General features: G+C 33.9%; 1 protein-coding gene across 1 annotated transcript; it reads left to right on the forward strand.

Annotated features, from left to right (window-relative positions):
* The first annotated feature begins 1729 nt into the window (after window positions 1-1729).
* LOC149734214 (ephrin type-A receptor 4-A-like) lies at window positions 1730-15071 on the forward strand. The gene is made up of 21 exons (XM_089881298.1): window positions 1730-1954; window positions 2729-2796; window positions 3631-3746; window positions 4123-4365; window positions 4595-4788; window positions 5508-5612; window positions 7179-7334; window positions 7859-7967; window positions 8467-8614; window positions 8784-8865; window positions 9314-9468; window positions 9679-9808; window positions 10534-10740; window positions 11271-11372; window positions 11816-11998; window positions 12256-12317; window positions 12599-12808; window positions 13137-13331; window positions 13781-13929; window positions 14279-14431; window positions 14789-15071. Exons 1-21 carry the CDS (start codon window positions 1900-1902, stop codon window positions 14973-14975), a joined length of 3009 nt encoding a protein of 1002 aa, XP_089737424.1. The 5' UTR covers window positions 1730-1899; the 3' UTR covers window positions 14976-15071.
* Window positions 15072-15187: the final 116 nt, after the last annotated feature.

Below are 15187 nucleotides of genomic sequence, written 5' to 3' on the forward strand. Positions count from 1 at the left end.
CTACGCCAACTCGTCACGAGTAACGTTTATGACGTAATAGATAGCATGGATGTCAATCTTCGTATCCGGTTAAATATATTTAATATTCCTAAGATACGTCAATAACGTCTTGTAGCTATAACATTTACTGTAATGAACCGTACAATAGATTTCGGCACTTTACAGTATAAAGTACTGTGGGGTAAGTAGGAGACCTTTAGCACATAATATTCAAATATCCTGATCGTGTTTTGAACAGTTAACAATGGTCTATGGGAGTCGTGATGTGGATACGGTTTTATAATTCTTTGAATGTTCTTTGTTAACTACTAAATGGGGCGAGAAATAGAATGAAAAGATGTCCCATCTACCCCACCCTACTATACTTTACAATAGATTAATGTTTTTTTAACAACACAATACAAAATTTTGTAAACGGTTTTCTGTTCCCAAAGGTACAGTTTTTCTTTAAAGTCATAGTGTATTTCTTGGAATATCACGTTACAGCCAAATACCGGGCTGTTTAATTGCGCCATACGTTAACCAACAATCTATGGAATATAACAATGTAACGTGTCATAAACTTTATTACTCATTCGATAACTCGACAGCGATTTTTTTCGGTTTTGCATACTAGTGTTACGTACACATTACACATAGTCTATTGGACAAATTTATAAGAAATAACTGTCATGTTGATTGTAACGGCCCCGCATTTAGCTAATAAGCTCTGTGTGCATTTTTAGCGTGTTGTCATACGGAACGGTATTAAATCGTTACTTTTCACATTTCCGTTCTCTAAATATAGTACTGTGGGGTAAGATAGGATACCGTTAGCACCTAAATCCCATATTTCCTAATCGTGTTTAGAACAATTAACAACGGTGATTAGAGTCGTGAGTTTGCGGGTATTTATTTGCTGTAAGAAATTGTTTTGTTTACCACCAAATGAAGAATAAAAACATGTCCGATATTTCCCCACTATTTTAATTATGTCCCGTATCGCCCCACTTTAGTAAACGTGTTCCATCATACTTTTACCATATTAATCTGACCTTCATTACCGCGGCTTTATTATATAATTTATATTAAAAAGTTTCATTAAAAACATGAGTTTCATAAATAATAACTAAGGCAGAGTTTTCACAGTAATTAAAAACTTAAACGGAAAAATACATTAGTTACTAATTGAATTTGGCATATCTTGATAACTTAATAAACGACCATTAAATTTTGAACGCATCAAACAATTAGCTGGTCAACCGTAAATAACGCTGATGAATCAATTACGTTATTTTAAAACCAAATTATTTTAGCTGTTTGCGCAGATTATTTTTAATCATCTTAATATTTCTGTTCTTATTGCAAAATGGCATCTTTATTATATATAGTAGGGTGGGGTAAAATGGAACATGTTTCATAAAACATGGGAAGTCCTAACGGTATCCCAGTTTACCCGCAGTGCCATAAATTTCGTATTTTCGCCTCGTGTTTTCATTTGGCTTATAATTAGGCTACGCTTATGTATTTCTGTAAACATGTTTCGTTTGCTACCAAATGGAACGCGAAAAAATACTAATAACATGTCTCATCTTCCCCCACCCTAGTTTACCTTGTCTTTATCCACATAAATGCGAGTACATAGGTTGGAGAGTGGATTTATTTAAATGAAATTGCTCTCTTGACCCGATGCGCAAATCGTTCGTGCCGCTTGATTAAACGTAGTTGCTTTTTTCTTGCGGAATGCGTGTCGCCGTTAGCAGACCTCTTCTGAGCCGGTAAAGAAATTCAAAGAACTGAAAAAAGTCCGAGTGAGCACTCGTTGTGTCAGTTGTTCTACAAAGACGGTGTTGAAGAGTATTAAGTTATTAAAACGCGTTACAGAAAGAAAGATTAGTTTATACTTAGCACTTTTAAAGGATGTTTTTTCTATTTATCGTCTTCTACTGCATTTCAATTGTAACTGGAGAAATACGTAAGTAAATATTTTTTTAATTAAAAAATAGTTCTGATTAACATTATGATACAACAGTCTATATATTTCAAAATTTATGAATAATGGGATATACTGATAATAAGTATATTAAAAAGCCTTTATCATTTATTATATCCGTCATTTTATGAATGATTCCGTTGGGACAGTTGGGAGAAACGCCATGTAATCTCCATATTTAGTGAATAATACAAAATTACAACCCTTCTTACATTGCCAACGAAAATTGTTAAACTGTATTACGTCACGTTTTTCGCAACGCTTTGAAGAATACCATATTATAGAGAAACTGTGTGGCGCAACATGCCCATAATACCACTTGGTTTCGGCTGGCCAGCCAAGCGTGCTATCTTTCGGCAGAGAGTAAATAATTGAACTAAGATTCCTTTGGACGTTTCTCATTGTGCGTCATAGCCGAACAAATGATTCAGACGCGCCCAGACAAACCCATTATTTCGCAACTTATCGCTTTTTAACGAACGGATTCACGCTTATCACTGCGCACAGTTTGACGTGAGCGATTATTTTAATAAATTTTCCAATTACTAAAACTGTAACACAGTGCGTTTTATGGGAACTGTTACACGTTCAAAGGTTTTAAAAACATTCCATTCGTCTCCGAGAGCAAACACTCTCTTTATAAATAGCCGCTCGCGCATTCCTTTTATTTGTTTGTTCAACAATGGATATCAGCGTGTTCATTGTTACGAGTTCCGCTTAAAGCAACCTTTTCATTCGAAAACTTTTTATCTGCAGACGTTTTATACAACACTAAAGTTGCGACAAGTGATTTAGATTGGGCCTTACACCCCACATATGGAGCGGTAAGTTACTTGATAACGAACAGACAAATCTACCAATTGAGTAATCTGTTTTACTTTCATATCATAGGCATAGCTATTTAATCTAAAGCTTATACATACCAAGACTTCTAGCCAAATAAAAGCACCCATCTCACTACGCGTCTTATACCTTCTACACACAAGTCACAATACATTTCGGCTCTTACACATATAAAGCAACTAAAATAAACCCTTTTTCTAAATTATTGATATTTCATATCACATTTAATTAACTACATGCATTTCCACACTTACACGGAATAAGGCTTATATATGATTGGTAACCCGTTTCTTAATATATAACAGACATTTCGTCAGTTACAAATAAAAAAAAGTCCATTGAACCCGTATGTCGTATTTCATTACTGTATATTCATTTCGTATTTGACTAACCGTTGCCCAATACATCTATATATTTATTATCGTATTTAACTAGTTGTTTTTATCAGTATCGTTTCCCAGTATATTCATATATTCCGATGTTAAACAATGTAACTTTTGTTATTAATACTATGTATAGTAGGGTGGGGGAAGATAGGACACCTTTAGCACATAATATCTAAATATCCTGATCTGTTTTAAACAATTACTAACGGTTAATAGGAGTCATGAGAATATAGTTTTATAAATTCTTGAATGTCTTTTGTTTACTACTAAACGGGACGAGAAAATAGATGTAAAAGGTGTCCCGTTTTCCCCCACCCTACTGTATATATTTTCATATCGTGTTTAACCAAACCGTTCCCCTATACATATACATAGATGATATTATATTTAATATCGCATCCAACTAACGTGTTGATATCAATATAACAGTGGGAGGAATTGAGCGGACTCGATGTAGACGGTAACACAATACGTTACCACCAAGTATGTAACACAGGAATGGATGAACAGGACAATTGGGTACGATCCCCATTTATCGACGCAAAGTATGACCTAACTTACTAATATATAGTGCTCATTAATGTTTATGTATGAGAGTGGGAAAATGGAATTTTTTTATTCCATTTTTTTTGCCCTATTTGAAAGAAAATAATGTTCAAAAGATTATAAAATCGTTTCATCACGACTCCCGTAGACCGTTATTAATTGCTTAAAACACGATCCGGATATTTGGGTATTATGTACTAAAGGTGTTTCGTCTTTCCCGACCCTACTGTATAGCTGTCATTTTGTGTGAAACCGTATCTCCACGACTCCCGTAGACCGTTGTTTATTGTTTAAAACACGATCCGGATATTTAGATATTATGTGCTAAAGGTGTCTCGTCTCCCCACCTTACTATATAATTGTCATTCTCTGCAGGTCGGCCCAGCGTATTTATATGGACATCGAATTTTCGGTTATGAAATGTGAGGAATGTCGCGAAACATTCGCGTTGTATTATTACCCGTCCAGTTCCGACACTGCTACCACTACATTCCCGCCTTGGAGAGAAAACCCCTATATCAAAATCGATACATTAGCAGCTGGTGAAAGATTCGATTCCGAAACCGTAGGTGCGGAGGGAATTAATAAGAAAACATTGGTTATTGGACCATTATCAAGGTAGATATAATGTAAATAGAAATTAAAAAAAATCGTTATTTTTCCCGCTAACGGTATCCATTTCATCCTACTGTAAAATACAAATTTAATAATTCATTTTTATTTTTTTGTCAGATTTTATCACGGTATTGAAACATTAAAAAACATTTTTTGCTACTAACAGTATCCATCTTACCCTACTGTAATATAAATACAAATATAAACACATCAATTTTTTTCCTTTTTTCAGACGCGGATTTTATATCGCTGCTCAGGACCAGGGCGCCTGTATGTCAATTATGAGTTTGAAATTGTATTATTACCACTGTGAGGAAACGACCCATAACCTGGCTTATTTTCCGAACACCATATCGGGCGGCGGTATCGCTGAATTGGTGTCGCAATCTGGAAAGTGCGTTTCGAACTCAGTATACGCGAATGAAGGTATTTTATATATTTTTCAATCTTCGCTACCATAATCGAAGAAACAAATAAAAGTTGTTATTGGTATAGTAAGGTGGGGAAGATGGGAAAGCTTCTTCATTGTATTTTCTCGTCCCATTGGTAGTACACTAAGAACAATCAAAGAATTATATAACCGTGTCCTTACGACTCCCATAGACCGTTGTTAATTGTTTAAACACGATCTGGATATTTGGATATATTATGTGCTAAAGGTGTTCTGTCTCCCCCCACAATGCTACATTATTTATTTCATTTTAGTTTACTTTACATACATTCGCGTATTTAGTTTCTGAAATTTTCCGATTCGCTTTGCTATACTACTTCTTCTTTCTGTTCCTATGACGTAATGGTAAGAAGTTTTTGTTACTACATATAGTATGGCCGGGTAAGATGGGATTGTTTTCATTATCTTTTATCGTTGCATTTGGTAGTAAACAAAGAACATTTAAAGAATTATAAAACCGCATCCTTGCGACTGCCATAGAGCGTTGTTATTGTTCAAAACACGATCAGGAAAGCGATTTAGGTGCTAACGGTATCCCACCTTACCCCGCAGTACTATATGGACATCCGCGCATTTTATTTCTGGAATTTTCTCGACTCGCTTTATCGATACTTCTCGTTTCTTTGAGTATGACGTAACAGTATTTTGTCCTCACATACTCTATTATGATGTAACCAACATAAATTTATTTCAGTTCCGAAATACCGATGTAACATTTACGGCGAATGGCAAGTCCCTACTGGTTCTTGTCAGTGCAGAGCTGGTTATGAACCAAATACACAACTCACCGCATGTACAGGTACGCAAACTTTACACATAAATTTAGGCGTGACTTATAGCGGTACCTTGATTCCCTGCATACCGCGGGTTATTATTTCGCCCAACATCTGCTGAGCACACAACAAACTTAGTTTGAACTTTAAACACGGAGCCTGAAATATTTCAGGCATGACGTAACTCCGCCAACGTAATGTGAAATGAATTTATCGTGATACGCCGACGGCTAAATTGTTGGCAGGAAAGAGTATATATCCCTACCGATTAAATATAAAATGCATTCGCGTTTTTTTTACCTTTTAAATAACTTGCCATATTTTGGTTTTAGTTTTGACTGTCGAAAACACTTTCGGTTTTAAATGGTTAGGTTATAGTATATAGTCCTCGGTTTTGAACGGTTAGGTTAAAGGCCCACAGGAAACCTCTGGTTTGGCACCGGTTATTATCAGCGCGTCTAATAACACAATGGAAGTGGTCAAGTCCAATTTAATGGCTCGTTTGAGCGTATACTTTTGTGCTCATGACACTTCATAATAATCATGCAATGTTACACTGGCGCCACAAAAATTCTGTCAGCATGTTTGACAAAAAGGATTCGTTTTGAACTGTCTACCTTAACATGCATAAAATCTCTTTGATTACAATAAAGCTCATTAAAATAACAGCGAAGAGACGATTTCGCAACAAAACTACAGTTGTTATAACACGCTTGGGATAAATTAAATAAAAGACTATTCTTACGCAATATTAGGTGAAATCCACAGTCGTCCCGTTACTTTACAAACGCCGCTTATAAGAGCCTTTGTCACGTTAGCAAACATGCCGCTGTAAAACATTTCGTGTCAATATTTTCCGCTGTAGTTTGATCGCTTAAGCAATTATTGAATATGCCGTGTTAAAAGCGGCCAATTCGGTATATTATAGCAAAGATAATACTGTTAACATTACGACATTGAAATCTAAATGTATTGAACGGTAAACGTCGTATTGAAAAATGAATCTCTATTTATAACTCTCTACAGTATACGGAGAGTCCCCACCCATTAAACAAACGTAATATTAATTGTTAGATAGATATGATTCACACAGGATGTATTTGTGGTGTCTGGATTAACCCCCAGTAAGAATTCTCTGCCATACAATAGCAGCGTGTTTGAATTACTGCTTGTTTTGGCAAGTTGATTAAGTCAGGTCAATCTAGGACCTAGGTCACACACACACACACACTGTATGTATATACACAACACAGATGTAATATAAACATTGTAGTATTGAAATAGTAGTAAACCATTTTAAGTGTACTTAGCTCTGAGCACATTGTATGTTGTATGCCATATGTAGTAGGGTGGGGGAAGATGGGACACCTTTTCATTCTATTTTCTCGTTCCAGTTGGTAGTAAACAAAGAACAATCAAAGAATTATTGGATATTGTGTGCTTAAGGTTTCCCATCTTTCCCCATCCTACTATATATGCAGTACAGACGCTTGTTTTATCTTGATTGAAAAGTAATGCATTATGCATGTAGTAACAATAATGTACATTCTTTAAAAGTCCAAACATAATTCAATGATTTTATCTCCACACAGGCTGCATGGTTGGCAAGTACAAATCTACAAACGGCAATACACCTTGTCAAGTCTGCCCACAGCACAGCGTTACACATTCAACATCCGCTAGTCACTGCACTTGTGTGGCTGGACATTATCGAGCCGAAAATGACCCAATCAGCCAAGCCTGCACTCGTGAGTAGTTTTGTCAAATATTTCACATTCCTTTCGAAATATGATGCCGATGTTTCCTTTGGTTTTTAAAACAATGCCTCTAATATTTCAGCTGGTATCTGGCACCTGTATTTTAAGCATGTATTGTTTGAAACTTAATAGGTGTTCATTCTTTTATTCAAGGGTAGCCCAGGTTATTGTTTCACATCAAAAATTCCAACTTGGTGTAAGGTCCTTCATAAAGTTTTGCTGTGGCACGCGTTTAGTAACCTAAGGGTACAGAGTTCAAAGCTCCATGCTGCTACCATTGTTAGCTTTTGTGTTCTTAAAAAGAAAACGCCTAACACTACATGCCCCAACTAAGTGGTCACTATTTTAATATTTTGATTGGCATGTCCCTTTAATGGAATTTCTCAAACTCAGAGGTCACTAATGAGTTGTTCAAATTATCAGCCATAAAAAAATCAAAAATGTTTTTGGAAATAATTTTTCTTAATGATTTATTTTTGATATGAAATAGTTTTAATGAACTTAATTCACCACAGGGCCCCCCACTAAGCCTCGGAATGTGACTCATGTTCAAAACAAGACTTCTCTCTTATTGTCATGGGTCCCACCTTCAACTACAGGGGGTAGAACTGATATATATTACAGGTATGTTCTATCTTTAGAGATAAGACAATATAAAAAAACATTTTATAATAACATATTATATCATTTTTGGTAAAGTGTTGCGCATAGCAGACAAATTGTCTTTTGATATAAATTTTAAATAGCTTTTAAACATAAAGTAATATTATATTATGGAAAGAAAAACTTTATTCTTGTGCATTGTTGAGTTTTTATAGTAATGCTTCCCGAATGACAGCCAAATTAAATTTATTCCTAAACTTTTGCTAAAACATTATTTTTTGATAAAGAATTTTGTTTAATTTTACATTCCTAAAAATTGTTGTTTTTTTACTAAAAAGTTATTTTAAACCCCAACTTGATAAAACATGACCCTATTTTTTTGCTACAAAATCATTTCATGAAAACTATTTGGTTTAATTTTAAAATTTGAAAAAAACATTTTTTTACTGTATTTTTGATTTAAACAGCAACTTGATAAAAAACATGACCTAACAATAAAATGTATTGTATTATTTGGCAGCATCTCATGTGAACTGTGCGATTCTGAGCATGAGAACTGTCAGCCCTGCAATGTTGATGTTCAATACAGACCAAGCAACCACCAGCACACCACAACAACGTACATGGAAGTCTCAAATCTTAATCCCTTCTCATGCTATAAGTTCAAGGTGAGACTAAAACCAGATTAAGTTTTTTTTACATTTTATTATTCAGTTTAAAAAAGAGACCAAGTTTTTTAAGTTTGTTTGAGTTTTTTTAAATTTTAAAAAAATCCGTATAATTTATTTTAAATTTTATTTTTTTATAATCTCAATATTAAAACTTTTATTGGCACAGGTTTCTTCTTCAAATGGTGTTTCTAGGGTCAGTGTGGAGCCTGAACAATTTGAGCTAATAAAGATTTGCACCAACGCCGCTGGTAATTTTTTGACCATTATTTGAAGTAGCCCCCTTGTGAATACTCAGTATACTTAAGTGGCAAGCAGAACTAAAAGTTATGAGTCATAGTATTAAGTATTTAGTCATAATGGGAAGTGTTACATACTAATGACTAATATTTATTTATCACAAAAATATTACTTTAATAAAACTCATTTCCAATTTGAAAACCAAATCAAATGAAATGTTCAGATCTTTTTCATAACTAATGCCACACCGCGTAAAAATGGTATTTTAGTATTAAAACGCTGGGGGGCAACTGATACGTATATACCCATGTTTTAAAGTTATGGGATTACTTTTGCAATTCAACAACTTAACATCAAATAATACAATGTAAAACAAATTACCCAAATGTGTAATAACCATAAATATTGTAATCTGTTTAATATTTAATCATTCCGTTGTAAGATTAAATATTTTTATAGCTCCGTCTGCTGTCACGGGCCTTAAGTTTATTTGGATTGGGGAAGTTTCGGCAACTTTAAGTTGGTTGCCGCCCACACATAGCAACAAGATTGTTGGATATGAAGTGCAATTGTTCCAAAACAATCAGCGTTTAAAACTGACAAAAATTATGGAGGTAAATAATATTACTGTTAAAATATATAATAGTTATTGGATATGTATAGTTTCATAAAATCCTACAAATTTACACTTTTTCTTACAAATAAGATTTATTAAATAAAAATGGTAAAAATTTAAAAAAAAAATATTTTTTTTTATTCGTTACAAATAGTTAAATTTATGTTTAATCAATTTTAATTTACTTTATTTCTCACATTAATTCTAGGTTTCAACACCAAACGTTACAATAAATGGTTTGAACCCTGGATGGAAATATGTAGTGATGGTACGAGCATGTAATAACGATGGGTGCGGCCAGTTCAGTGAAAAACTGCAGCTAGTTACTTATGACAAAGGTAAATATTTAATAGAAAATCCCAGTATTTTTCGGGTGTTGGGATAATGGGTAAATCTTGGCCTAGAACCCATGGCGTGCCACGCTGTAGGACGTCACCCATATAAAATAGAATGCTAGTAATAGTTAGGTGACTTGCTGCAAAAAGTTCGGGAGGCACTAAATTATCATTATATAAAACATGTCACTCAATTTCCAATTAATTTCTTTTAAACAATTATTGATATTTATTTTATTGAATTAGGCGGCCATTTTGTTCGTCATTCTTGTATTTATTTTATCAACGGCAGGTGTTAACGACTGTTGGTTTATCACTTCCTGCCATTTTCTTTGAAGTTCAATGTTTTTTTAAAGCAAACAATACATCGACATCAAATTTCTAGTTAATTATTACAAATATGCAAACTTTAAATTATTTTGTAGAGAATTTCTTTGTTTTAAAACCATACATCAGCTAAACCACTCTATTCTGATAGTATTGCTACAAAGCATAATATATTTTAGAAAGCTGATATTCTCACATAATAAAATTTACGTGAATTTTATTAAAACATAACACCTACGCTACAAAGTATTGCTAATGGCAAAAAATAATTTTTTTTATGTAAAATTTGTGCTAGAAAATCTGTTAGTAACATAAACACACTCTAGAAAAGGCATTAGAAACAAAGAAAAAACATATTTGTTATTTTAACATACTGGTAAAATATTTTCTTCCATTCCCAGGTTCTGAGCCTGAATCTATAGTGGAAGGCAGTACTACATGGATTGGAGGAGTTATTGGTGGGGTTCTAGTTATCGTTATAATAATTATCGTCGTGATGATAAAAAGACGACAAACCGATAAAAAGAAACGAAAAGAAATCCAAGCCAGAACAAAACTCAACGAAAACACTCAACAACTAAACCAGAGTAGCTTTTTACAAACCGCAGGTTCGAATTTTATTTTATTGAATATGTGTCTGCTAATCTGGATTAACATTATTAAAGGCATGGCCTTTAAGCTGTGTGTTATTCACAATTGTTAGAAAACTGATTCATCAAGCTTTATAAAAATCAATAGAATATGCCGCGCGACAATCTGTGTCAAAAGATTAATTTTTGTCTGTGCTTGTTTGTGTTCAACACCAGCTGCATCTGTCTGTTGGGAGAAATACCTAAACCAGTTCTGTTTGGTTGTAAATTCCTTGGAATTTTTTTACCTATTTCTATAAAGTGAAGTCATACAGCAAGGCACATCTGGGGGCCTGGCTTTCAGAACAGAGTTAGCCTATTACCCCCAAAAAATGTAACATTACTAATTTTTTCTCAAAATTTTAGAAAATTAATTTACAAAAATGTTACCGCAAAATTTTTACATTAAATTTTTATATACTTTTTCTCAATAATATTACATATAGCATAGTTTCCAATTTTTTACAAAACATTAGCTGCAAAATTTTTACATTAATTTTTCCACACAGGGCGAACTTATGTTGATTACCGTGACCCCCACAATGGGGTAAAAGAAATCGCAACCGAGATTGATCAAACGAGAATTAAGATCGACAGTGTTATTGGAAGAGGTTAGCCAATATGATGTATTATCAATATTGCGATATTATTTCTTGTGTGTTTATTACATTCAACTCTTTGATGTGAGAATTATGAATGGCATTGTATTTGTTCACGGTGAGTCAGATCGTTTTATTATGATGTGACCTTTTCGGTTGTGGCTTTTCACAGTGTTTTCACATTTTAACCAAAGGCTACTGGGTTCAATGCTCAATGTTGCGACTGCTAGTCTGCTACCATTGTGAATGGGCAAAAAACTTAACATTAATTGCTACAACTCAGTGGTAACTAACAATCACCCACAAAGTTACTTAAGTGGTCACTTATAAGCGGGTACAAGGTGCATAAAACAGAACACCCGTGAAAGTTACATTTACTCATTTTCTTTTAACTATGACGTCATTTTTGTTACCTATGATGTCATTTATATTTATTCAACTATGATGTCATATAGGTGAGTTCGGTGAAGTGTGTCGTGGTAAAATGTTGACGGGCAAAACAACGACTTCTGTCGCCGTGAAACGATTAAAACACGGAGCAAGTTTAATTGACCACACCAACTTTCTACGAGAGGCATGCACTATGGCACAGTTTAAAGACCCGAATATTATTCAACTGAAAGGAGTGGTTACTAAAAGTAAGTTATGTTTTACTGTTTGAATTAAGTTTCTTCAACCCAGTGATCACTAATGGTCTAAAATTCCAAATGGTCAGCCATACATTAAAATAGTTTTGCTTTACTGTTTAAATTAATTAGATATACGTTCATCTTAAAAATAAAGAATATCAACTAAATACATATCAACTAATTTGCCAGAAGTTCTATGTACAACAGTTGATAAATTTATTAATGTTTAGTTATGTAAATAGACTTTAATATTGTTAATTTTCCAGGCATCCCCGCAATGATAATCACGGAATTTATGGAGCATGGTTCGCTTGATAAATTTTTACAGGTGAATTATTTTATTGCGATAACTGAAGTACATTACCCAAATCCCTAGCTTTGACCAGATTTTGATAAATTTAAAATTGAAATTATAAAAACTAATGTATGAAAAGCACAAAAACATAACTGCTGGATTAAGTATTTAATTTGTAGTACTGCGTTTACTCTAACCTAAATCTTCTGGCATGCCTCGCTGTAATACCTCACCCTTTCTGGTGTATTTTTTTATTTTTTGTCTTTTTCTGGTTTCTTATAAAAGATCTTCCATTTACACCTTTTTTTCAACAGGCTCGTTCTGGGCAGCTTACTGTTCTACAATTACTTGAAATGTTACGCGGCATCGCAAGTGGAATGAAATATCTTTCATCAATGAAATATGTTCATCGAGATTTAGCTGCAAGAAATATCCTCGTTAATTCTCAACTTGTTTGTAAAGTATCCGACTTTGGTCTTTCAAGAACTCTTGAGAATGACCCTCAAGCTACCTATACCACACAGGTATTAATATGATTATTTGAATATTAGTAATGTAATATACACGGTAACTTGTAAGCTGACACTAGGTGTATAAACACTCGTGTAATAGCAACTGTTATTTGCTGGCCGTGTGCTGATGCGAAAGCAAGTTACACTCATTCATTTAATGTTTCAATATATGTTGAAGGATTTTTGAATCAATAAAATATATGGGCCACCCACTTTTTGGTAAAACTCCATCTGAACTTAAATTGCTTTGTGTTTGTTTATACTTCATGTCATCATAAAAACTTTTCACCATTTTTTCTCTGTTTATGTCAAAAAATCTTTAAAATTTAATTTTTCCTAGGGTGGAAAGATTGCTCTCCGCTGGACAGCCCCTGAGAGCATCCGTTGTCGTCAATTTACATCAGCAAGTGATGTATGGAGCTATGGGATCGTTATGTGGGAAGTCATGTCTTATGGGGAGAAACCTTACTGGGATATGAGTAATGAAGTTGTGACAGAGGTATTAGAAGATGGATACAGGCTCCCGTCACCTGAGGCAAGTTATATAAGCCTATTATTGGATTAACAACATTGTGTATTTGCTGGATAATCAACTTTGAAATATTTTACATAACTTAAGAAAAGCATTTGCATTTAGCAGTAGCGGACAAAAAAAAAATGTTTTCCAAAAATTTTTTTTTTTCAAAAGTTTTTGGCAGGGGGAAACAATTTGTATATATAACTATTAATACTTATTCATCTTTTTTATTACGGTATCGAAAATTAGATTAATTAAAACAACAAAAAAAGGAATGAACAGCAAAACCATTCATTAAAAACACGCTACTAGTAAAAACTCTTTGAATAAAAAGTCAAATAAAGGCGTGGCTGCTAAACATACAAACCAAAATTAGTCTTTTTTGAAATATTATTCTTTGTTGTACGTTTGGCGCCACATTTCTTTTGGTTTGTAATTTTACATAAACAAATGTTTAAATATTACAGGGTTGTCCTACTCCTGTCCATAGTTTGATGTTGAAATGTTGGTCTTATGAACCGAAACGCAGACCAACCCTGCTGGAAATTATTAAGACTTTGGATCATTTTATTAAACAGCCCAGCTCTCTTCAAGACGACATGGAAGCTGATGCAAGGTGGGAGATCTTTTAATAAAATATTTTTTTATTTATCTCTTTGAAAACAATAGTGAAGATTTCAAAGCAGCCATACATAAAGAACTAAATAAAATTATCCACAAGTGCAAATTACGTAAACAGGCACGAGAAAAACTGTGTTGAAACTTGAAAATTCTGTAAAAAAGGTAAAAAAAACCAAATGAAAAAAGAAACCCGTTTAAAAAAGTTTGCCCCACTCTGCGAGGCTAAATTTTTTGTATTTATCCTATTTTCTTGTAATTTTTTTTTTCTTGAGAAAGTTCTGTGTCTTAGTGATTTCATACCAAAATTTTATATTCAATTCCTAACCACAAATGTTTATCTTCAGTGCCCCGCTGTTAAAGCCAGACAGTCCCAACAGCATTCAAGATGTATCAACATTAGACGAGTGGTTAGACATGGTAAAACTTGGAAGATACCGCAGGAGTTTTCATAACAACGGAATTAATGATCTTGAAAGCTTGGCTCACATAAGTGAAAGGTAAAAAAAATATCATTATTGTGTAATTTAATTGTATTTTAATACTTTTCAATTCATTTTGATTCATAGCGGGGTTTAAAGACTGTTTTGCTTCGCTGTTTTACATATGTCAAGTCCTTTGACGAGGCAAGCTAAAAAAACATGAGAAAATGCCATAAACACCGGCCTAAACTGTATTTCTAATGTGGGACTTCATAGAATATGCCAGAATTGGCCCCTTAAGCTGCCCCGAGGTGTTTGAGACAGAACACCCCTGTTATAACGACTGTCGTTGGTCCGCCGCGCGAGAATAAGTTCCATTCATTCGTTCGTTTATTTGTGTATATAGATTTTTAATACATACCATTCTTTACGCAGTGAGTTGGACAGACTTGGCATAGCGTCACCTTCCCACCGCACCAGACTACAGGGAGGCATTAACACTTTACGACAACATTTGGTCGAAGTAAACGAAGTTCAATCCAGCAGTAACGCACCTTACGACGCCCACGCTTCAACGCTACCAATAGCTCACGGGAAACCAAACAATCCTGTTGCAGTTTGATCCCATTTTTAAAATGCCACACAATGTATTTTCATATAAATTTGTGTTTTTTTCGTGTATTTATTATTTAATAAAGATTACTGTTTCGAATTTCAAGGTTTTGTGAGCATTTGCCTACGCGTGAATAGTCGTTCTGCTATTTTAGGTAAACATACATAAAGAAAACAAAAACAGCGTTCACCTCTAACAAATTTGACAACAACCTATAAATT

This window comes from Ciona robusta, chromosome 7 (genome assembly GCF_009617815.1).
Source record: "Ciona robusta chromosome 7, ASM961781v2".
In the NCBI taxonomy this organism is placed as follows: domain Eukaryota; kingdom Metazoa; phylum Chordata; class Ascidiacea; order Phlebobranchia; family Cionidae; genus Ciona; species Ciona robusta.

Excerpts from the sequence above, each read along its gene's own strand:
- LOC149734214 (XM_089881298.1), top strand. The coding sequence starts at position 1,900 with ATGTTTTTTCTATTTATCGTCTTCTACTGCATTTCAATTGTAACTGGA. Across the intron at positions 2,797-3,630 it reads TACACCCCACATATGGAGCG|TGGGAGGAATTGAGCGGACT; the intron begins GTAAGTTACTTG and ends TCAATATAACAG. Across the intron at positions 11,373-11,815 it reads CGACAGTGTTATTGGAAGAG|GTGAGTTCGGTGAAGTGTGT; the intron begins GTTAGCCAATAT and ends GATGTCATATAG.